Source organism: Manacus candei, unplaced genomic scaffold (assembly GCF_025592945.1).
Source record: "Manacus candei isolate 608988 ecotype Guabito, Panama unplaced genomic scaffold, ASM2559294v1 h1tg000007l, whole genome shotgun sequence".
Taxonomy (NCBI): domain Eukaryota; kingdom Metazoa; phylum Chordata; class Aves; order Passeriformes; family Pipridae; genus Manacus; species Manacus candei.
The window spans coordinates 6,710,102-6,732,247 of record NW_026138055.1 but is presented as its reverse complement, the minus strand read 5'-3'; the positions used below and the strand labels follow the sequence as shown (position 1 = coordinate 6,732,247).

Sequence of the window (22,146 nt, the reverse complement as noted above, 5' to 3'; positions counted from 1 at the left end):
AGGTTGGATATGGAATTCAGGTTCAAACTCAGGATGAATGAGAACATTAGTGCTGTGCATTCGTGTCAAGCTCTTAACTACTGGGCTGGTTTTAAAGCCTCTTTGTGTCACAGGGGAGAGGAAAAAAAACAACAATGCATGTCTCATCTCCCTTCCTCATGTTCTTCTGTGTCAAACTTTGTGTTGGTAGGCGTTCGTACCCTCCAGCAGGGCTTGAACTTACACCCTCTGTCCTACAGGCAGAAATGTTGCTGTCTGAGCATCACTGACACGTGTGGCTCTGGGTCAGAAATGATGTCAGACACCAAGGGGGACAATCTGAGCACAGACAGGGAGGGAGCTGTGCCACTGTGCTGTGATCCTGTCAGCTCACAGGAGCCCAGCAATGTCAGGAGAGCTTGGGCATTGGAGGGGAGTCAGTGAACAGATGTTTTTTTGAAGCAGGAGAGATGAGCAGAGAGTGGGGAAGGTGCTCCTGACAGAGGCAAGGGAGCTGGGCTGGCGGGTGCTCTTGACCACTTCACTGAGACGTGGTAAGGCTAAATCATTTAGGCTTTAATAATTCCAGTAAACTGGCTTTGCAGAGGGTTTCTATCCTGTTTCCTGGAGGACATCCTTGAGAAGGGCTATTACACAGTCCAGGTTGAATTGAGTGTCCGTCACTGTACACTGAGTTTCACACAGTTATCCCAGCCCTGAGTTCAGTAACTCCTGTTAAATTAAAGCATGCCTTCCAGAAAGGCTTGGTCTTTGAGGACATCAAGGGAGACAGAAGCCAGCTTTTTCCGTGGAGGCTTGTTCCAGGGGATTAATTTGGTTAATCATCCATTTTTTTTTTCTTTTTAGAGAAAAGTATTGAAGTGTCTGATTTGAATTTGCCTGATAATAGCTTTTGTTGCTTCACTTTCTATGTCTTCTGCTACTTTAAAATATTCTTCTTTTCTTGGTTTGACCCCTGTAAGTCAGGATTTTGTCCTTAAATTGTCAGCACTTTATAGCACGAGCCTTCACTACTTCACGTTGTTTTGTTTTCTGGCAATGTAGGAAAATCCAGTAGCAACTTCTTGCAGCTGTGCCTCTTGTGCTGCTTCTCCTTTCCCTTCTGAGCCCGTATCATCACAGACTTGTTGACTCCATCACCCATAAAATTAAAGACAAACAGGGTAGAAGTACATTTTGCAGTCTTACCTTGGCAACATGATGGAGGGATGTAAACCCAAGTGTCCACATCAGTACTTTTGGGTCTTTTCTAACTGACATTTCATATGTTTCACTCAGTGCCATAATTCCCAGTGATTCTTCATTCCCTAGGAAACCAAAAACGTGAGGTCTGCAACACAGGTATTACCTGGTTGGAGGTATGTGGAGCCAAATGTGGCTTGACCCATTAGTGGAAACATCTCCTGGTTTCAATTTCTTATCAATTATTGAATTATTGAATAGTTTGAGTTGGAAGGGATCTTAAAGCCCACCTCTGCCATGGCCAGGGACACCTTCCACTAGCCCAGGTTGCTCCAAGCCCTGTCCAACCTGGCCTTGAACACTTCCAGGGATGGGGCAGCCACAGCTTCTCTGGACAACCTGTGCCAGGGCCTCACCACCCTTACAGGAAAGAAATTCTTCCCAATATCCCATCTAACCCTTCCCTCTTGTCCTGGCACTCCATCCCTTGTCTTAAGTCCCTCTCTAGCTCTCTTGGAGTCCTTTTGGGCACTGGAAAGGATCTCTAAGGTCTCCCCAGAGCCTTCTTTTCTTCAGGCTGAACACCCCCAAATCTCACTCTATTATTACTCAACCCTAATTCTTATTAAAGAATTCTTATCAATTTCTTTTTCAACAAATCCAGACTAACTATGAAATCACTTTTAAGCTCTGCACCACACACAGTCCCAGTGCATGGCTGCAATTAAGGTTCATTCAAACCATGTAATATGCAATTTAACATTGAAGCAGTAGAAGCCTGTTAGAAAACAAGACAAAAAATGGTCTGATCTTTTGCTAGGCTGATATTGCTTACATGGAAAAAATCTGCTGTTCTGTCTCCAATTTAGCACCAGTCTGGCCTGTGGTATAGAATAAATTGTTGAGCATGACAGCCCTTTCATATATACGTGAGAGAGCCTGACATGCTCAGCAATATACATTTGTGAGATACATTTATAAACACGAATATATATGTTATCTCAGATCAAAATCATTAAATAAGCAGGTTTCCAAATTCTCAGCTGTCTTGGTGAAGACAGGACTGAGTGCATTTTAATTTCTTTTCTCTTTCAGCCAGGGAGAGCTGGGGGATGCTCTGGTTGAGTTCAGATTGTTTAGTAAGCGCTGTCAGCTCCTCACTTTGATATGTTAATATGACTCAGGGTTTCCCACAATTCCCTCATGAGTGGCAGTCCTTTGCTCCGGTAGTTGTAGCAGACTGGGAAATTTCACTGTTGCCTTTGGCTTTAGCCAACTCCCCTGCCAGTCAGAGCGTGCCACCCATAAACTGCCTGTCAATCACACGTCAGGTTTAGAGGGGGTTTCAGTCAGCCAGGGCAACTTGACTTTTTGACAATGTAATTATGGCCCTTGCATCCGCGGTAGGGGCCTGAGCGGGGCTGAGAGAATTTTATTGATTGTTCAGAAGGGAAATTTATCACTGTCTCCAGCTCCATTTGTACTTTATTCCCTGAGAAACTCTCTTGACAAGCTGCAGGAGAGAAGTTTAGCATGGTGGCCTTGGCTGTTCTTACATCTTTGTCCTTTGCAGGGAAACTGGACTGGAGGCATTGGCAGATGCTGAGGCAGGGGCAGAGACTGGGTGAAAAGGCAGAGGAAGTGGAGTTGATACCTCAACAGCTGAGGACAGACCACCCCTTCTTTGTGACAGACCAATTTTGTGGTCTGAACACTCTCATTATCATAGAATCCTAGAATGGTCTGGGCTGGAAGGGACCTTTAAAGAGCATCTCGTTACAACTCCCTGCCATGGGCAGGGACACCTTCCACTGGACCAAGCTGCTCCAAGCCTTATCCAGCCTGGTCTTGAACACTTGCAGAGATGGGGCAGCCACAGCTTCTCTGGGCAACCTGTGCCAGGGCCTCACCACCCTCACAGTAAAGATTTTCTTCCCAATATCCGATCTAACCCTGCCCTCCTTCATCTTAAGATAATTTCCTCTTGTCCTATCTTCATGCTCGTGTCCAAAGTCCCTCTCCATCTCTCTTGGAGCCCCTTTAGGCACTGGAAGGGGCTCTAAGGTCTCATTGGAGCCTTCTCTTTTCTGGGCTGAACAGCCTCAACTCTTGTCAGCCTGTCTCCATAGCAGAGGTATTGACACATATGGAAAAACTTTAAAGGCCTTTTCCATTCAGTTCCATTTTTAGCAGTCCTGTATAGATGATCTCATTATTCCATTGTGTCCCCTCAAAAGAGATTGTGCCTGTTCCCAAAAGAAGATCAGTACTTTTGCTGTATATTGATCTGAAACTTTGTGCCTACCCTGTGATGATACAGGGCATGAGCTCTGAGCAACCTGGTCGAGTGAAGGTGTCTCTGCCCATGGCAGGGGGTTGGAACTGGATGAGCTTTAAGGTCCCTTCAAACCCAAACCACCCTCTGGTTCTATGATTCTATGAGCCTGTTCCCTGCATTTTGACTCATGACGTGTATCTCTCCAACTAGGTGGAAGATCCTACACTTCGGATTTAATAATATACTACATTCACTTTATCCAGACTGTGAAAGGTGTGTGGTAAAGAAAAAGCAATGTCCAGAGAGTTTTGGTTTAATAACATAGCTATTGATAATCAGAACATTTAAAACAGGTGCCAGTGGTCACTTCAGTCCTCTAAAATCATGGCTAGCCCTGCTGCAAAGAATGTCCCTGCATTTTCAGTGGATGCTGGCTGGTGAAGATGACATAACAGAGGAATTCTGCACCACTTCTATCTCTGATTTCTCTTCAACCAAAGCAATCTGATACTCTTTCAGGGTTAGCTCAGGAAAAAAAGTATTTTTTATCAGTTGAACCAATTATTAATTTTAATCGCTTTTAATCAATAATAAAACACAAAATATTTGTGAGCTGTGCACTGTGCTCTGCAGAGCCTGTGCATTCCTCCAGAGATCAAACATTTAATCAAATGCCTCTTGCTTTCCCTCCATTAAGCAGTGTTATGTATCTGTGCTGAGTTTGAGATTGAGAGATCATAGGCGACATGAGAGAATTTGTTCTGCTTTACTCACATATTAAAAAGAAAAGCTTCCCAGGGGAAAAAAAATAAGAAAAAAAAATCTGTAGCATGGGAATTCAAGATAGGGTGCAGAGATCTGTTAGAGAAAAGCTGTGCTTTTTTACTTTGTTGAAATGCTCTTCAATAGATGTTATTTTTTACCATCTGAACCCCCTGATTTGCCCACTCCTGTTACGCTGTGAGTTCAGATCCTTTTTCCCTTTCAGGATTCACTTCTGTGTGTTAGTTTTCCATAGATGCCCTTCTGTGTGGTGGTTGCAGGAGGGTTTTTGCCTTCTGTGACAGCGTTTTTCCTTTCAAGACCTTGACTTTAACATGATGCATTAAAGCAGATGGCTCTGGAACAGAAGGCTGAGCTGCCTTGAATCCCCTCGTGTTCACCAGGGGTAAGAAACTGCACTTAGGCACTTCCCATGGAGTAACTAATGTACAATGACTTGTTCCTTCACTTTCTTATTCACAAATATAAGATGACCATTAGATTTTAAAGACCTAGCAGATGGGGACAAAAAAAAGAGAGCTGAGTTCAGGAAAAGCTGCTGTGTCTTTCACAGTTTGCCCTTCTTTCTAGCAGAAATGCATCTATCATCTTTGATTTAAGGTTAAATCAGTTGGTGCTGATCTTAATGAGGAAAACATGGGCTGTGAAGGGGACTGAGAAGTGGGAACTAATATATATAGTATAATAGAGATAAATAAAGATAAATAAGCTATTAAAGATAGCAATGTAATATCATACAACATAATACATTTCATTCTATATATTTTACACTGGAATGAAGTGGAATAGAATAGATTAGAATAGATTAGATTAGAATAGAATAGAATAGAATAGAATAGAATAGAATAGAATAGAATAGATAAACAGACTATAGCTAATATATTAACTTGTGATTCTTGACAGAGTTCAGACCTGTGTATCACTACAAATGTGGAGGTGTTTTATGAATTAAGTAGTTGCCTCTTTCAAGCTTTTGAATATAAAATCAATAAATTCCTTCCACTTCTGGCCCCAACTAAAACAAAGGTATTGCCTGAAGGAAGAGAATAACCAGCAACAAAAACAGGGTTAATTTCTATCCCAGAGAGCAGAAAGCCTACAAAGTTTGGGCTGCCCAGGGAGGTGGTGGAGTCTCCATTCCTGGAGGTGTCCAAGGAACACCTGGACATGGCACTCAGTGCTCTGGGCTGAGTGACAAGGTGGGGATCAGTCACAGGACTGGTTGATATTGAAGGTCTTTTCTGACCTAAATGATTCTTTGATTCTGTGAAGTTTGGCAAAGGGAGAAGCCTGGCCCCAGCCCTCTGTTTGCACAGCTCTTCAGGCCGAGCCAGGCAGGGCCCCTCTGTTTGGGCTCATCTTCACTTTCCCCAGTGTTGAATTCTCCTTCACCACGTTCTGGGGATGCAGGAAACTGATCTTTGCTTGGAAACGGCTGTGCTGCCCTGCATTCCTGCTCCTGCAGGGAGATATTCCCTGCCTCGTTCCACAGCAGCACAAGAGATGAACTGGCAATGACACAGAATGTTAACAGCTGTCTGCAGCTCCCTGCAGGGTCTGAGCTCCGTGGCTGCCACAGTTGGAGCCGTTTGTTCCTGGGGTCAGGTTAGAGATATTTTCCTGCCTGGCATCTTTGGTTGTGAGCTTTTCCTAGGGTTTGGTTTCTTTGATGGCATTACAGGAGCTGACAAAATCTTTCCCCTTGCTTTCAGGACTGATGTAACCTAACAAAGTGACTGGGAGATCTCTGATTAAAGGGAACATTTGGAAATGTTCATATTTATGGGATAGCATAAAGGGAAGGTATTTTGTGTGCAAGGCAAAGTGTCAGACCAAGTGAAGCAATGAGAGTTTCCATAGACCTGTTTAATCACAAAGCTCTTCCCATCCTCAGTAGGATCATAGAATCATGGAATGGTTTGTGTTGGAAGAGTTGTTAAAACTCATCTCATTCCAACCCCATGCCATGGGTAGGGATGCCTTCCACTATAACAGGTTGCTCAGAGTCCCACACTTCCAGGAAAGGGGCATGATTTTCTTTGCTTTCTCCAAGGTGCTCTGAAAAGACATTTAGGTGGAAATACTTTCAATGAAAACTGCAGTTTCATGAATAGGAAACATTCAGCAGGACTAGGTCACTTTCAAGTATATTACTCAGTGGGGAAAATAAAAGTTATTCAATTTGTCCTCTTGCTCAGATGATGTGAGATTTTTTTTTTTTGCTCACTGGGAGAAGGAAAATGTGTTTAATTCTATAATTTTGTTTTTAGCTGGGCTTTATTAATATTATTTTTAAATGCTGTATTTCATATCAACATTTCTACACTAGTGAAATGCAATGCTTTTACAAAACAAAAGATCAAATTCCATAAACTTCCAAAGTGATGTCAGACAAAAAAGGGAGATGGTCCCAAAAGGAGTTTCTTTTCTGAAATTTTTATTCTGTGAAGGATGTGGAAGGTTTGGCCTGTTTTGAATTTGTAGTGAAATCAAATCTGACTCGTTGTAGGCTTGGATTTCATCCTCCAAATCTGCCTTATAAGGGGGGAAACATCAACCCTATTTTACATGGGAGGTTGAAGATGTCAGAGAGAAACTGAAGCTGTGTCTACTGACACAAAGGGAACACAAAGGGACTGAACAGGTCTAAATTTCCTGTCTCAGCCTGCCCATTGCTTGTGCAAAACTTGTGCCTGATGTTGGGTTTGGTTCCACATGAGGAGGTCATCAGGTAAGTGTGACCAGCAGGTTGAGGGAGGGGATTCTCCTCCTCTTCTCTATTCTGGTGAGACCCAGCTGGAGTGCTGTGTCCCCAGCATCAGAAGGATGTGGACCTGCTGGAAGAAGTTCAGAGGAGGGTAGAAAGATGCTTTGAGGGCTGGAGCCCCTCTGCTCTGGAGACAGGCTGGGAGAGCTAGGGATGTTCACTTGGAGAAGAGAAGGCTCCAGGGATACTTTAGAGCCCCTTCCAGAGCCTAAAGGGGCTCCAAGAGAGCTGGAGAGGGACTCGGGACAAGGGCAGATAGTGACAGGACAAGGGAAATGGCTTCAAAATGACAGTGAGAAGGTTTAGTTTGGATATAAACAAGAATGTTTTCATGATAAGGGTGGTAATACACTGGCATGAGTTTCCCAGATAAACTGTGGTTGCCCCACCGCTGTAAACTTTCAAAGTCAGGTTGTATGGGCTCTGAGAGACCTGGTCCAGTTGAAGATGTCCCTCCTCATTGCAGGGGGGTTGGACTAGGTGACCTTTAAAGCTCCTTTCCAACCCACACCATTCTCTGACTGATTCTAAGCTACAATTTGAGCCCACACTGGAATCCAATCCAAAATACCCAGTGTGGTCCTGAGCACCCAGCACCAAGGCTGCTGCAGCTTTCCATCAAAGAGCTGATGAGTTCTGGTTTGTCCTAAGGAGTTAATGAGCAGTTATACATTAGAAAGGGTTTTTTACCTCGGGGCAGGAATGAAGAGCTCTGTGCACTGGCTGTGGTAGGAGGGAGGAGGAAATCTCTCTGCATCTCCCCAGGGGCTGCCCATGCACAGCAGGGTGTCCTGCAGGACTGCACGGGGGAGTGGAAAGACGTCTCCCAGTTCCAGGCAGAGACATTCCTGTCCTTCTAAGATGCATAGAAGGAAAAGCCCAAACTCCTCTCATTGCAAAACAAGCTAAAAATGTGCAAATGCTTGGGAAACATACCCAAGATTGGAATTAGCAGGGAGCAGAAATAAGCTGCAAACTTTCAAGTTCAGAGGGTTGAGGGCTCATGGTTCAGGACTTTTTTTTTTAACACATATGAAAATTTAAGGAAGGAGCTCTCATTCTTCTTTTCTGGTTCCTTGCACTTCCTGGCCAATGACTGGACTAATCACTGCAGGATCTGAGGTAGCAGTGACAATTTTTTAAAGAATTTTCATCAAATCTAAATTTCTGAAATACTTTTTCCAAGTCCTTCATTAAGGATCTGGCACTTGAAGATCCATTTGACCATAGAGAGCTGGAGCAGCACAGCTGTGTGCCATCCTCACTAAGGAGGCTTTCTGGAAAAGATTTCCTATTCTTTTTAACTTAGGGCATTTTATCCATTGTTATTTTTGTGGTTTGTTTTATTAACTAAAGCAACAGTGGCAAAAAGTCTCTGTCCTGGACCTAAAAATATATTTAAAAAAATCCCGCTTCTTTTCTGAAGCACCAATTTCCAGTGGCTGTTCTGCTATTTATCACTTTGGCATTTGAAAATTTTAGGAATGACCAAGCTAAGTTTGACTAGGAAGTGCAATTTGGACAAGAAAAAGGGAATAATAGGAGATTATGACAGTGGAGACTAAGCTGGATTGCTTAGGTAGTCTGACATCTCAAATGCTTGAGTAAAGTGTGTTATATTTTATTACCAAAGACAATCATATAATCACAGAATGGTTCTGGTTGGAAGATACCTTAAAGATCTTCTAATTCCAACCCCCTGCCATAGTTGTTGTTGTTGTGGTTTGGTGGTTTTTTGGTTTTTTTTTGTGGTTTTTTTTTGTTGTTTTGTTTTGTTTTTTTTTTCTTTTTTCTTTTTTTTTTTGTTTGTTTGGTTTTTTTGTTTGTTTTTTGGTTTTTTGTTTTGTTTGTTTTTGTTTTTGTTTTGCTTTGTTTTGGGTTTGGTTTTTGGTTTTGGGTTTGGTTTTTGTTTTTTTTGGTTTTTTTTTTTTTTAAATTACAGTTATCATCCATTATATTATATTATTACCTTCCCTTGCAGAATTCTTTTTTGGGGGGAGGATAAATGACCTTGTTTCTTTTCACTTTGTTCCTGGGAATTGAAAGCTCTTATTCCCGTTTACACTAAAGATTTACAATATAGATGCAACAGATTGACATCTTGTCTGAAGTAACTTGTACATTCCCAGTAAGTAAATTGTGTGTATGAGCCCTGCAGTTCTCATAAATTCCTTTTGTGATATAAAGGGATCTCATTACTTCATCTTTAAAACACCAATAAACAGTCAGAAGGTGTAAAAGAGCTTTATAGTTTGTCAACACTATGAACAAACTGTGTGTTCACAAATGAGTTAATTAATTTGCAGTAAATAGGAGAGAAGAGGAGAGACCAGTAGGGTCCTGGGAGTCAGAGGAGAAAGGTTCAAAGCCTGTTATCCCATGACAAAAAGGGAAAGTTTTTTAAAACGTTTAAACAATTTTTGGGAGAAAGACCATGGTAGGCTTAGGGATGGAACCAGTCCTCCTAAGACCCATTTAAAGAATCTTGTTTCTACCAACATTTACTTACTTTCCATCTTTTCCTGACCGGATGTGGCTCCCCCTGGTTTCTGTTAGGCTTGGTTAGGTAGTTCCCAGGGTGTCTAAAGGTAGGTAACAACATCTACTCCAAAAAGTTTTCAGGTCATGGGCATCTGTTTTCCACCTAAGCAACGTGTCATCTTGTCATGTAAATTCTTAGAACTGGGCCATCCCATAGATTTAAGGTGAAATTCATGTAACTAAATAGAAATGTGTGAAAGACAGAAGTTCCTTTCAAAAGGAGGTGTGCAGGCTGTTACTGTTGGAGGCTGAAAACAGGCTGGATTATAATGGATCGTGCTCAGCTAAAAGAGGAGTGTGGAAAGTTATTCCCTGGAGCATGGGACACTGGTAATAAGAGGTAACTGTGATATCAGCAGATATCCCATTGAATATAGGACTTGTCTCCTAATTAATTAGTTTGCAGCTGCCTCTCCTTACCCCATAGCAATTTTTTTCAAAACCCTCTATAGTGTTTCTAACTATAGCAGCTTCTGCTTTCAAAGCTGGGTGACCAGAGGTACCCTGTCAAACACCCAGTTTGAATTCTCTGTACCCAGTGAGTCACTCAGTGTACACCTGGAAGAGGAAATGACATTCATATCTTTCGTAATCAAAGAATTATAAATATAGACTTTATTTATGTAAACTTACAGCAGTCAGTACAGTTCACACTTTGTTTAACTAAAGACAGACTTTCCTGTAACCCTGGAGGCAAATCTGCCCTGACACACCTGACTGAGTTTGCTGAGGTTTGATGTGATTCTGGGATCTTTCTGCATTGGTTGAATTCATGTCTCCTGTTGAACTAGAAATCATGGAATGGTTTGGGTTAGAAAGCACATTAAAGACCATCTCGTTCCAACCCCCTGCCATGGGCAGGGACACCTTGCACTATCCCAGGCTGCTCCAAACCCCATCCAACCTGGCCTTGAACACTTCCAGGGATGGGGCAGCCACGGCTTCTCTGGGCAACCTGTGCCAAGTTCTCATCACCCTCTGAATTAAGCATTTCTTCCTAGTGTCTGATAGAAATCACTTCTCTTTTAGTTTAAAACCATTTCCTTTTTTCTTATCACTATCACTATCCTATCACTACTTAGGACTGGGCAAAACCAATTAGTGAAGTGAAATATCATCCTACATGGATTTATAAAATACTTTATGTTAGGGGTCATAAGAAATTAAATTTATACTATTTTTCTTCTTCTGTGCTTGAAATTTAAAAAAAAAAGAGTGGAATTGTACACACTAAAATTGCCTCATTCTTAATAATTTTGCCTTATCCATACAAAACTGCATCTTCATATCATGCTTCCAACAGGAAGCACAAACCTGGGTCCTGGTGCCAAGATGTTCCCAGTGTTAAATTTGTGATTAATTCATTTGGAATTAATTTTCAAGCCTCTTGTATTTCTGCACTGATAACACCATTCTGCTCTGCTCTGTATTTCAGGGTGTTCTATCAAGTAATTTAGTAAAGAGTTCAATTCTTGCTTTGCCTGCAACAGCATTTCGAGTCTAAAGGCTCTGTCCTGTTCCTTTAGCATGAAGTCACTTCTGCTTTGGATCTCAAGATGTGTTTCTTTTTCCAATCCGTGCTAAGTTAATTATTAAAAATCAGTTCAATAATTAAGGAGTTATACAGATTCATCCATTTTTTAGCACTTTTGAGTGTTTCTGCTTGCAGTATTTTTTGGGGGAAAGAAATAATTTAAATATACCACAGCTGTTGATGGGTTAAACCTTTTCTTGTCAAACAGGTAATTTGTTTACCTGTGGCACAGCCCAGTGCCAGATACTGAAGATTATTTTATGAGCTTTTCACGTTTTATCTGAATTAGGGTTTGTTTGTAAGGGGAAAGAAGAAAGAGGGCTCTGTGCCTCCAAAGGGTGGCCGAGGAACAAGGGTTTTGTTCCATGGAACCACCTTTAGCTGTTCATGATCTTTGTAGAGAGTCTGTTGGTTCTTTGAAGGAGAGAAACTGGAGAAGATCTCTGGGAAAGGAATCATGGAATCACAGAATGGGTCAAGTTGGAAGGGACCACAGTGAGTCATCTTGTCCCACCTCCCTGTTCCAGCAGGGTCATCCCAGAGTACATGGCACAGGATGGTGTCCAGAAGGTTCTGGAATATCTCCAGTGAGGGAGATTCCACACCCTCTCCGGGCAGCCTGTTCCAGTGCTCAGTCACTGCAGAGGAAAGTTCTTGATCATGGTCAGGTGGAACTTCCTGGGCATCAGTTTCTGCCCGTGGTTTCTTGTCCTATTGTTCAACCCCACTGAGCAGAACCTGGTCCATCCTCTGACCCCTCCCTGCAGACACTGTTGGACATGGAATGTTGTCTCCCAGCTATTTCAAGCACCCAGAATGGTAACCAAGGGATCTATGTGGGTCTGACAGACAGGACACAGGACTTACATCAGAGCAATCTGTCTAGAACAGCAGCTAGAGACCAAATATCCATCTAAAATCACGTTTAAGAACCTGAAACAAACTCACATTCCCCAAACTAAGTGAAATCAACTGGGTGTATGATGGGCTCCCACCAAAACCACAGTGCTGGCAATATTTATAATTAAGGCAAAGAAGCCTCAGTTATGGTCCCTCCTTGGCACCAGGAAAATATCATTGACCATATCTATGTGTCACTCATGCTGCTTAGAGTAGAGGACAAGCAGACCTGCAGGTGTTGCTTTATGTGGGAATATAAATGGGAAGCAAGGAAATGTGTAGATGTGGTGCTTATGGACATGGTTAAGTGGCAGACCTGGCAGTGATGGGTTAATGGTTGGACTTGATGGTCTTAGAGGTCTTTTCCAACCTTAATATTTTTATGACTTTATGATTTTATGGAAGTGGAATCTGCTAAATTTGTTTGTTTCTTTTTCCTTAATGAAAATACAGTAAATGTATTGGAAATGGGAAGTAGATTTTGAACAAACAGAGAAATATCCCACCCCACCTAAATCATCAGGAAAAAAACAAACTGTGGAATGGGAAACAGGGAGATGAGCACAGTAATAAGTGAAAAAAATAAAAAGGAAAAAAAGAAATGGGGGAACGTTTGGATGCCTGGAATATTCTCCTTTTAGAAGAAAAAAAAAAAACAATTGAGAAGGTTTTCCTTTAAAATTTTGTGTCAGAGCTTGGAAGTGGGGAAAAAAGCCTGAAACAAGACTTTTCCATTAGAGCATGTTTTGAATGCGAAATGGTTTCACACCTCTCAACAACAAGAGTTGTTGCCCAGCAGTGTTGCTGTAGTATGTGTGTGACAGATGTACTCAACGGGAGTCAGTTGTGTGTCTGAACACAGATGCACATGAAAACACATTAATACAGGCACACAAATCAGGACTATAAACAAAATGTCCAGAGCTGAAGAAAAATTGTGCACTGCTCAACGTGCACAGGCTGCTACCAGTCGCTGGCTTTTATGCCAGTCCTAAAAATTCACGAGAACCACTCAGTGGAAAAAGGTAAATGAATAAAAATTATGAGATTGCTGCTAGTAAAAGAATGCACATGGGTAGATGTGCATTCATGGGGGTTTTTTTTGAGCTGGATAAAGCTGTGTTGAGGATGAGGTTTTGGTGTCTGAGACCATGAGTGGTGCAAGGTGGGTTTTAGTTTTGTCTGCATTAGAAAACTGTGTGGCCCAATAGAAGCTGAACTGTAAAGTGAATGATGCAGGTGCTGAGGATGCAGGGTCCACACTGTACATGTTTTGGGACTACTACAGAGTCATTCTAGTTTGGTTCCCTCAGAGTCTAAAGTGTATTTTATGTCCTATTGCACTACAGCTTCTGCATTAGTTTCACAGAAGGACAGGATGGGTCAGGTTGGGAGGGACCACAGTGGGTCACTGGTCCAACCTCCCTGCTCAAGCAGGGCAATCCCAGAGTATATGGTACAGGATTTTGCCCAGATGGTTCTGGAACATTCCGGTGAGGGAGACCCCACAACTACGCTGGGCAATCTGTTCAGCGCTCGGTCACTGCACAGGAAAAAAGGTCTTGCTTATGTTCAGGTGGAACTTCCTGGGCATCACTTTGTGCCCGTGGCCTCTTGTCCCATTGCTGGGCACCCCCAAGCAGAGCCTGGTCCATCCTCTGCCCCCTCCCTGCAGACCCTACAGACATGGATGAGGTCCCCTCTCAGTGTCTCTTGAGGCTGAACAGCCCCAGCTCCCTCAGCTTTTCCTCATCAGAGATGCTCCAGTCCTTTCAGCATCTTTGTTTCCTTCTGCTGGACCTGTTCCAGGAGCTCCCTGTCTCTCTTGTCCTGAGGGGCCCAGAACTGGACACAACACTCCAGATGTACCTCACCAGGGTTGAGCAGAGCGAGATCTGTTTGATGCTTTCCAAAACAACTCATAGCATGAAATGAAGCACCTTAAGCGCAGGATGTCTGGAAGATTTTCTTTGACAAATTTCGAGTTTGATTTAAGAAAAATAAAAATGCAATAAGACAGAAGTATCTCAGGTAGATTTAGATGGCCTTTGTTGACACACAGAGCAGGTGCTCCAATATACTTCAAGATGACAGAGTATAAAGACTTGATTCTTCCTTCTCTGATTCTGCAGTGAATTTATTGACTTGGAGGCACTACTTCTTACTCCTGACTTCATTAAGGAAAGAATTGGGACAATAAAATATAAGCAATGAGGGCACTATAGCATAAGGAACAAGAAAGTGATACAAGATATGGAGAGAGAAAAGTTTGCTTAAAATAATTTGAAAATGATTTATTGGATGCAACCTCTACCCTCAGTGATTTCTGGTGTTATTACTTTTCTATAGTACAACCAGGGAGGACAGTAACTTGCTGTGGGCTAAAGGTAAATTATGATCTATTGCAAGGGAGGGAAGGAAAAGTATACTAAAGGTGGGTGTATGAGGCACATACTCTCCCCTGATGGTGCTCAGTGTGTTGGATCTCAATGGACCAATCTGTTCCAAAGCCTGTTAGGGAAAAAGAAATGTCAAACTTCATGAAGTGAAGAAGAGAGGGTTAAAGTGCAAGATTTTTCATTGCTGGGGCTTGTTGTACACAGACTGCATAGAATAATTGAATTATTGAATGGTTTTGACTGTAAGAAACCTTAAAGCTCATCTTGTTCCACCCCCCTGCCATGGGCAGGGACACCTTCTACTACACCAGGTTGGTCCAAGCCCTGTCCAACCTGGCCTTAAACACTTGCAGGGATGGGGCAGCCATAGTTTTTCGGAGCAATGTGTGCCAGGGCCTCGCCACCCTCACAGCCAAGAATTCCTTCCCAATTTCCCATCTAACCCTGCCCTCAGTCACTGTGAAGCCATTTCCCCTTGTCCTGTCCCTCCAGACCTTTGTCCAAAGTCCCTCTCCAGCTCTCTTGGAGACCCTTTAGGCACTGGAAGGGGCTCCAAGGTCTCCCTGGATCCTTCTCTTCTCCAGGTGAACACCCCCAGCTCTCCCAGCCTGTCTCCTCATAAGACTTGTTCTTTAGGCTTTTCACCAGCTCCATTGTCTTTATTTGAACAGAAGAACGTTTTTGTAAATGCCAGTTATTTGCAGGTCTAGATTCCCTGTATGTAATTCTGAACTGGAGAACTGAAAACTCAGAATGGTTTTTGCACCCAGAGGACGATGGTCCCTGCAGAGTGGGCTTTTCTCAGTTGGTTACAAAGGGTGATTAAGAATAGAAGGTTTTGCATAGAGGTGAGTTACTTTGGGGGAATGAAATTGAACCTCACCTCCCACTGCTTCTTGAACAAACTTCTCACCAGCATGTTTTTTCAGCTTTTCTGGGATCAGAAAAGACAAAAGATATGAACTGAAGATGTTGTTTGGAATTTACTGCATTTCTGATCCAAGCAGATGTGCACAAATCCTCTTTTGTAGCATTAATTCTCTTTCTCCTACATGGTATCAGGAGGAAATGAATGATGGTGGGATGATCCAAGTGAGACAGTGTTTTCTAACCATAGAAGCATCATAGAATCAGAGAATGATTTGGTTGGGAAGGGACCTTAAAAATCATCTCATTCCAATCCCTTGCCATGGCTAGGGACACCTCTCACTAGACCAGGTTGCCTAGAGCCCCAACCAGCCTGACCTTGAACCAGAAACAGGTTGCTCCTGTTTTATTTTGTTCTTTTAGAGTTGACTGACTCGCTTTTTAAAATTCTTTTCAAATTTTTTTTCGTATTCTTTTCAGGTTGGATGCCCAAAGTAGTTTTCACACACTTGAAATCATCAGCTCGTTCTAATGACACACGATTAATGCTCCAGGAACCTGTTGACTGGGAATCTGGTGATGAAATCCTGGTGGGAAGGACAGGCCTTGGAGATGCCCAGCAGCAGGAAGAAGTGGCTGTTATCGAGTCTGTGAACAACACAGAGCTGCACCTTAGATCACCACTCAGGTATCCTTTCAAGAGCCAAGGGGATTTTTACATCAGAGAGCTAAACAAGGAGAAAATTTGATCAAAGTCAGGATTTGCTGTTTCCTGTGGGACATAATAACTATATAAATCCCTTTAACAAAGGTGGTGAGAGATATTTCACTTCCTCACTCTCCCTAAAGCCAGTGGACATTCAATGCTGAATGTTTCTGACTGTGTTTAAGTTCTGTGTCATTCCCATGAATTCAGAAAACCTTTGAAGCAGAAAACAGTCATGGCCAGTAGAGTCCAGTGACCTCAGTATAGGAATGAAAAAGAAATTTCCTGCATAGTTAATTTCTTGAGAAAGTGCATCTTTTTCACAAAAAGTGTCTACCTTCTGTAAAAAATAATAAATCCCCTATTTTTGACTGATTTACTTAAGGAATACACTTAAATTGAATTGTTTTATTTGGAAATATTGCTTCCATATTTCCAGTGAGTGATAATTTCACTGCCTTATGCTCTCTTCATCTACTGTGCATGGAGGCCTTGGACAAACTTTACTTCTCATCATCTCCAGTGTTGAAACATGTTATCTGTTTAGAAGTCAACCCAACTCCAATGCCCAGGAAGCTCAATGGTATCATTTTCAGAAATTATTGGGGCTGGAGGAAGAAAGTACTGATGATTTTCACCCAAATATGTTTTGGGAAGAGAATTCAAAGGCTAAAGTGTTTTGCTGTAAATATCATAGAATCATAAAACATCCTGAGTTGGAAGGGACACACAAGGATTACAGAATCCAACTCCTGGGCCTGCACAGGACACCCCAACAATCCCATCATGTCCCTGAGAGCATTGTCCAAACACTCCTTGAGCTCTGGCAGCCTTGGGGCCGTGCCCACTGCCCTGGGGAGCCTGTTGAGTGCCCAGCCACCCTCTGGGTGAAGAGCCTTTTCCTGATAATATAATAATATATTATATACATAATCTAAGGGAAGTTTGTGAGCTTGAGAGATAAAAAGATGAAAACAAACGTTAGACAAGGAAAAATCTATTTAACCTGTATACAGAGATACACTGGATGTGCCACACTATGTGCCCATGGAAAAGGACTGAAACCAGATCTAAATTTGGGCTATTGAGATCATAAACATAAGTAACAATTATTCATAAACGTAATTCTTGCCATCTTGCAGGTGAAGATGATTTTATGTCTTTTCTGTGTTTTTCTTTAGGTACTCCCACAGTGTTGGAGAGGGATGGGACAATGGCCAGGGTCAGCCTTTGAGTGCTGTGGTGGCACTGATCAGCAGAAGGGTTGTTGTTCAGGGAAATGTCACCCTGGAGAGAATGTCCCACCTCAGAGAGTGTGCAAAAGCAGGTGTTACAAAAGGTGAGGAGATCTTTTCTCACAGAAATATACTGAACAGTAAAACTGCTCCATTGATATCCCCTTGTGGCATCGCCGTGTATCAGAACTGTTCCTTCACAGGATAACTTTGAGACATACCAATGCCAGGGAAGCGAGTTTGTCTTTCCAAACATTGTTTGACATTGAAATGTGAAGTCTTGGGAGCTGAACTGCATTTCATTGTAATATCTCAGATGTATTATTTTCACATTGTTGTTTCAAGCCATCTTGGGAAAGACCCTTTAGTTTTTGCCTGAGCCTAAGGGTGTAGAAAAGAAAGTATCTTCTGAAAACATGTTTCAGTGTACATAATATATTAAATTTTTAATTGTGTTTACTATTTAGTCACTTTAAGAAGAAGGAAAAACAAAACAGCCCAATGCTGTTTGTACTCCTTAGTGTAAAATATTGAGACATTGTTTAGCGATTTGGGATGCCAAGAGAAAAATAACAGGTGATGCACATAGTATCACTGCTGAAAAAATTTTAAATATCTGTTCTCCTTTAGTTTTACCTGTATGAAACACCATGAAGCCTAACAGGTGGCTTCCTGATTTACACCATCTATTGAGGAAGCAGAATTGGCCACAGTGATTATAATTTGAGGAGAGTTAGGTTATCTGGCAACCCAGGTGTAAGGTTTCCTTTAAAAATAAAATGCCTTGGGCTTTCAGACTGTGACACAAGACTTCATTTGATATCCAGCAGCCAACTGCTTATATTACTCATGGATTTATGGTCCATTTTCTGTGGAACTCATAAATACAGTCTCTGAAATGTGCTAACCATTTGAGGGTTTTATTTGAGTTAAAGGATAGGAGGATTTCTCAGAGGAGTCACCAGAAGATGAGTGAGCAGTGTTTTTTTGTGGTTAATCTAACTTCTTAAAAAGAAAAATGAGCATTACTGAGCATAAGCAGGCAGTACTGGAATTTGAGATCCCCTCTGCACCTCCACTGAACAAGCCCAAGTAACACATTCATAGCCTGATTCTCCTCATACCAAAATATCCTGAGCACAGACTCACGGAAGGGTGTCTTTCAGGAATTTTCCCCAGCCCTATGATTTACTTACCTTGTCATATAATGGAATTACAAAATGGTTGGAGTGAAAAAAGAAATTAAAGATCAACTACTTCCAAACCCCTGCCATGGGCAGGGACGCCTTCCACTAGTCCAGGTTGCTCCAAGCCCCATCCAGCTTGGCCTTGAACACTCCCAGGGATGGGGCAGCCACAGCTTCTCTGGGCAAACTGTACCAGAGCCTCACCATCCTCACAGCCAAGAATTTCTTCCTAATCTCTAATCTTGTCTTCCAGCTCTGGGTAGTAACAGCTCCCCATCCATCTGCAGGGAGGGTCAGGAGAGCAGAGTTTTAAAAAAATTCAAAATGTCTTGTTTCAATTTAGTTCCATATATCTGTGCCCAACCTCCTTCTCAAGAACCTCACCCCAGGGAAATCAAAGTCAAATCCATCTTCCTCATGCATAGGACCATCTATCATTAAACACAAGAAACTTCCCAAGATATAAAACTACAACAGCTTCCTGCTAGTTTTGATATATTTTCCCCTAAAAATGTCCAGGCTTTTAGGGAAGAAACCACGAGGCAATTTAGAGGGAACATCAGAAATGTTTGCCTGTGGATATTTGTGTTTGGGCCCAGCTGGAGGTCTTACTGGGTCTGTGGTGGGTCTCACCCTGCACGTCCCATGGTCACCATGGAGAAGTGACTCTCACAACTCCCACTGGGTTGTATTTTAGGCAGCTCCAGGTGTCTGTACAAGCGAAGTGAGAGGCAGCTGGGGGCTCGGGACCTGGGAGCCATCGTGGTTGTGGAGGCTTTCCAGGGAGAGGCGAGTCGGCTCCAGTTGGAGGGTGTCCAGTTCCACCACGTTGGCCAAATATTTCGTCACCACTGCAGTGCCCTGACTGTTACTGGCAACACGTGGATGGCAGGTGAGTTGGCTGTACTGGAGGTGGGCTTCAATGATCTCAAATGTTCACCTTCTCACGCCCAAAGCTGGGGCAGATGCTCTCGAAACCTGCTTAGCTCTGGAGTCAGCGGACAAATTGGATTGCTAAATGTGAGGAAACCTCACCCGTGGTCCAAGACTCAGTTATGGAGTTGTTTCAGCTGTTTCTTCCTAAAATAATATTTTGGTTTTATGCTACACTGCTGTGTTGGTGTGCTGCTTCTAGTTCTGGAAATGAATGCACTGATACACTGTGAGGGAGCCCAAAGGTGTCTCAGGGCTGTCTGCTAAGTAGAGTCCAAAATTTAATTTTATCACCCAGAGGGCAAGGAACATATTCAGTTCTTTTTACTTTGTCACTGGTAAGTGCCAAATTTAGTTCTGTGGAAGTGGCAATGATGGCTCTGAAGACTGGCAGTGACAGGAGCAAGTTAGGTGGGCTCAAAGAATATTTTAAGGTTACTGGATGGGACTTTCCCCTCCAGCTAAGCTACACTTATGCCTCTCACAGAATCATAGAATCAATGAATGGTTTGGTTTGGAAGGAACCTCAAAGATCATCTAATTCCAATCCCCTTGCCAAGGACAGGGGCACCTATTTCTTAAGCCATCTTCAGCACTGAGTGAGGATCCAGGCTTCCTGGTGGCAGAGGGCAGCACTGGCCATGATCCAGATGGAGGGCAGGTCACTATACCTGGCTAGAGAAGAGGTACAAGATACCTGCCCTGTCCTCACTGCCCTTCTGAAAGGTTCTTGCTCTCCTTCAAACCCAATTCAACTGTCAAACTACCTGAGCTCATAACACACTTCCCTCTCCGGATCTTACTGTATCCCTCCTCTGGATCTCCTCCTTCTTCCTCACAATAGTGGAACACCTCCCATTTCTGTGCTCAGGCCCTCTCCTTCCTCCTGTTCCTTCCTCAGCAATACCCACCTGTGATTAAAAACCTGCCAGGTGAGTAAGGGTGAGCAGTTGCAACCACACAGGGACCAAAAGATTAATTGCACAGCATTGAAGGATGAGGAGCTAATATAAAACTCTCCCAACCTTCAAGCTGCAGAGTGAATTTTTTATCCCAGGCCTCTTTTCTTTCCAGACTCTTTTATTCATGGCTGTTGTGTTTTGAACTCCTTTGGCCAAGGACTCCGACTGACTGGGATCTCAAACCTCAGTGTGGACAGCAATGTTTTCCATAACATTTCAGGCCATGGGCTTGTACTGGGTAAGTGAAGCAGCAAAATATCTATCCAACATGTGCTGATTCCCATTTGCATGAAAATGGAAAGAATGCAGATCCTTAACTGCCTTCTGAGAACTTTAATCACATCTTCTGCATTTTCTTGTGTCAGTGAATTTGGAATAAAGCTCCAACGATTCTACAAACAACTCCTAGAAACTACTTCCATTTGACCATATGCTCTGTCTCTTCAGGACAGTCTTCACTTGATCAGCATCCCTTGTTTTTAAGTGAACAAGGAGAAGTAGAATTCTTTTAGGGGATTGATTAATCCATCTTTAGAAGAGCATCATTATGCAATATTTAAGATCCCAGCTTAGTGAAGCATTTAAGAGCATACTTACCTTTAACTCCACTCATTTGACATCAAAGATAATGGAGTGAAAGCATATGTTAAAAGTTAAGCAGAGGATTTAGCACTTAAATAAATTGGAGCTTGGAGCAACAAAAATGTTAAACAACAAAATATTTCTCCTAACTAACCATCAGGAGACTGACTTCCAGCATCTTCTGCTGGGATCTCATGTCGCCTGAATACCTAAAGATAGAGCTCGATTTTCATTTTCCATAAGAGATGTGAAAAAATGACCAATTTTAAGATAAACAGAGGAGGGGAAAAAAGCCTTTAGTCCTGATCCTGCAGTTCCACACACACAGTGAGTCCCTGTGGTGGGTGCTGTGTATAAACATAATGAGAAGTCATAGATCACAATTTAAACAGAGGAGACTATAAACTGAGAGTGATTATACACGTCTTGCAGATGAAGAGAGCTGGCTCAGAGAGATGCTCAAGGTGATGTACAGAATCCTTGCAGCCGTGGGGAAGCAGAACAAGATCTCCAACCTGCTGGCATCCCTTGGCTCACTCATGCTGGGACATGTGTTGGAGTTAAAGGACTCTGGGCTGAGCTGAAGTTTCAGCCTGAATACACTTTATCCCCAAGATGTCTTTAATGACTTCACTGTCAGCAGCTCCAGAGGGTCTGATGGATGAATTTATGTATCATTTTGTTGCCTGTGAAGGAATATTTATTATAGCTGCCTCTTTACAGGTCCTGAACCGGACTCCCTCACTGATTTCATTTAAAACCCTTATTTTCAGGGGGTTTGCAAGACAGTCGTAAAAAGTCGCTCTGGGCTTAAAATTATTGACACACCAGGTCTCAGCTTGAAAGCCAAAACCTTTTAAGGCACCTCAAAAACTTTTGTGGATGTCAAAAGAAATGCTTTATGCTGTTTGTGCTCTGGTAGTGAGATGGTTTGTGGTAAATACAGCCTGGAAAAGAGGTATTTCCTAAATAGATCCTGTTCCAAAAAGTTGAGAAAGGCTCAAAAGACTGAGGGAAGGCTAAAAGTAATTAGTGCTATCCCCAAAACCAAAGGATGTAGATATTCCTGTGAAGTGGCTTATGTAAGGGGTAGTAATCATTGGGGAAGGGATCTGTATTTGGAACAGAACTTGAGCAGATATAGATGAAAATAGTAGTTTATGTTTACTAATAAACTAAATAGATGTAATTTGTTCCTAATGTGACACAAATAGAGATGTTCCATTTCATATTCTTATTCCAAAAGACCAGAGCAGGAGATCGTATGCTGATCATAGAATTATAGAACCA

General features: G+C 42.4%; 1 protein-coding gene across 9 annotated transcripts in view; it reads left to right on the top strand.

Moving 5' to 3' along the window:
• PKHD1 (PKHD1 ciliary IPT domain containing fibrocystin/polyductin) overlaps nt 1–22,146 on the top strand; it is a 260,769-nt gene that overhangs the window by 101,120 nt on the left and 137,503 nt on the right. For 8 of the 9 annotated variants that reach the window (XR_007908532.1, XR_007908562.1, XR_007908540.1 and 5 more), the window contains exons 39-42: nt 15,732–15,939; nt 17,139–17,296; nt 19,077–19,271; nt 20,387–20,512. Coding sequence is in view for 5 of the 9 variants with exons in the window: in XM_051812572.1 (XP_051668532.1) it covers nt 15,732–15,939; nt 17,139–17,296; nt 19,077–19,271; nt 20,387–20,512 (687 nt within the window). In the remaining 4 variants the exon portion in view is untranslated. The remainder of the gene's footprint in view (nt 1–15,731; nt 15,940–17,138; nt 17,297–19,076; nt 19,272–20,386; nt 20,513–22,146) is intronic. The other variant, XM_051812579.1, reaches the window with a different exon arrangement.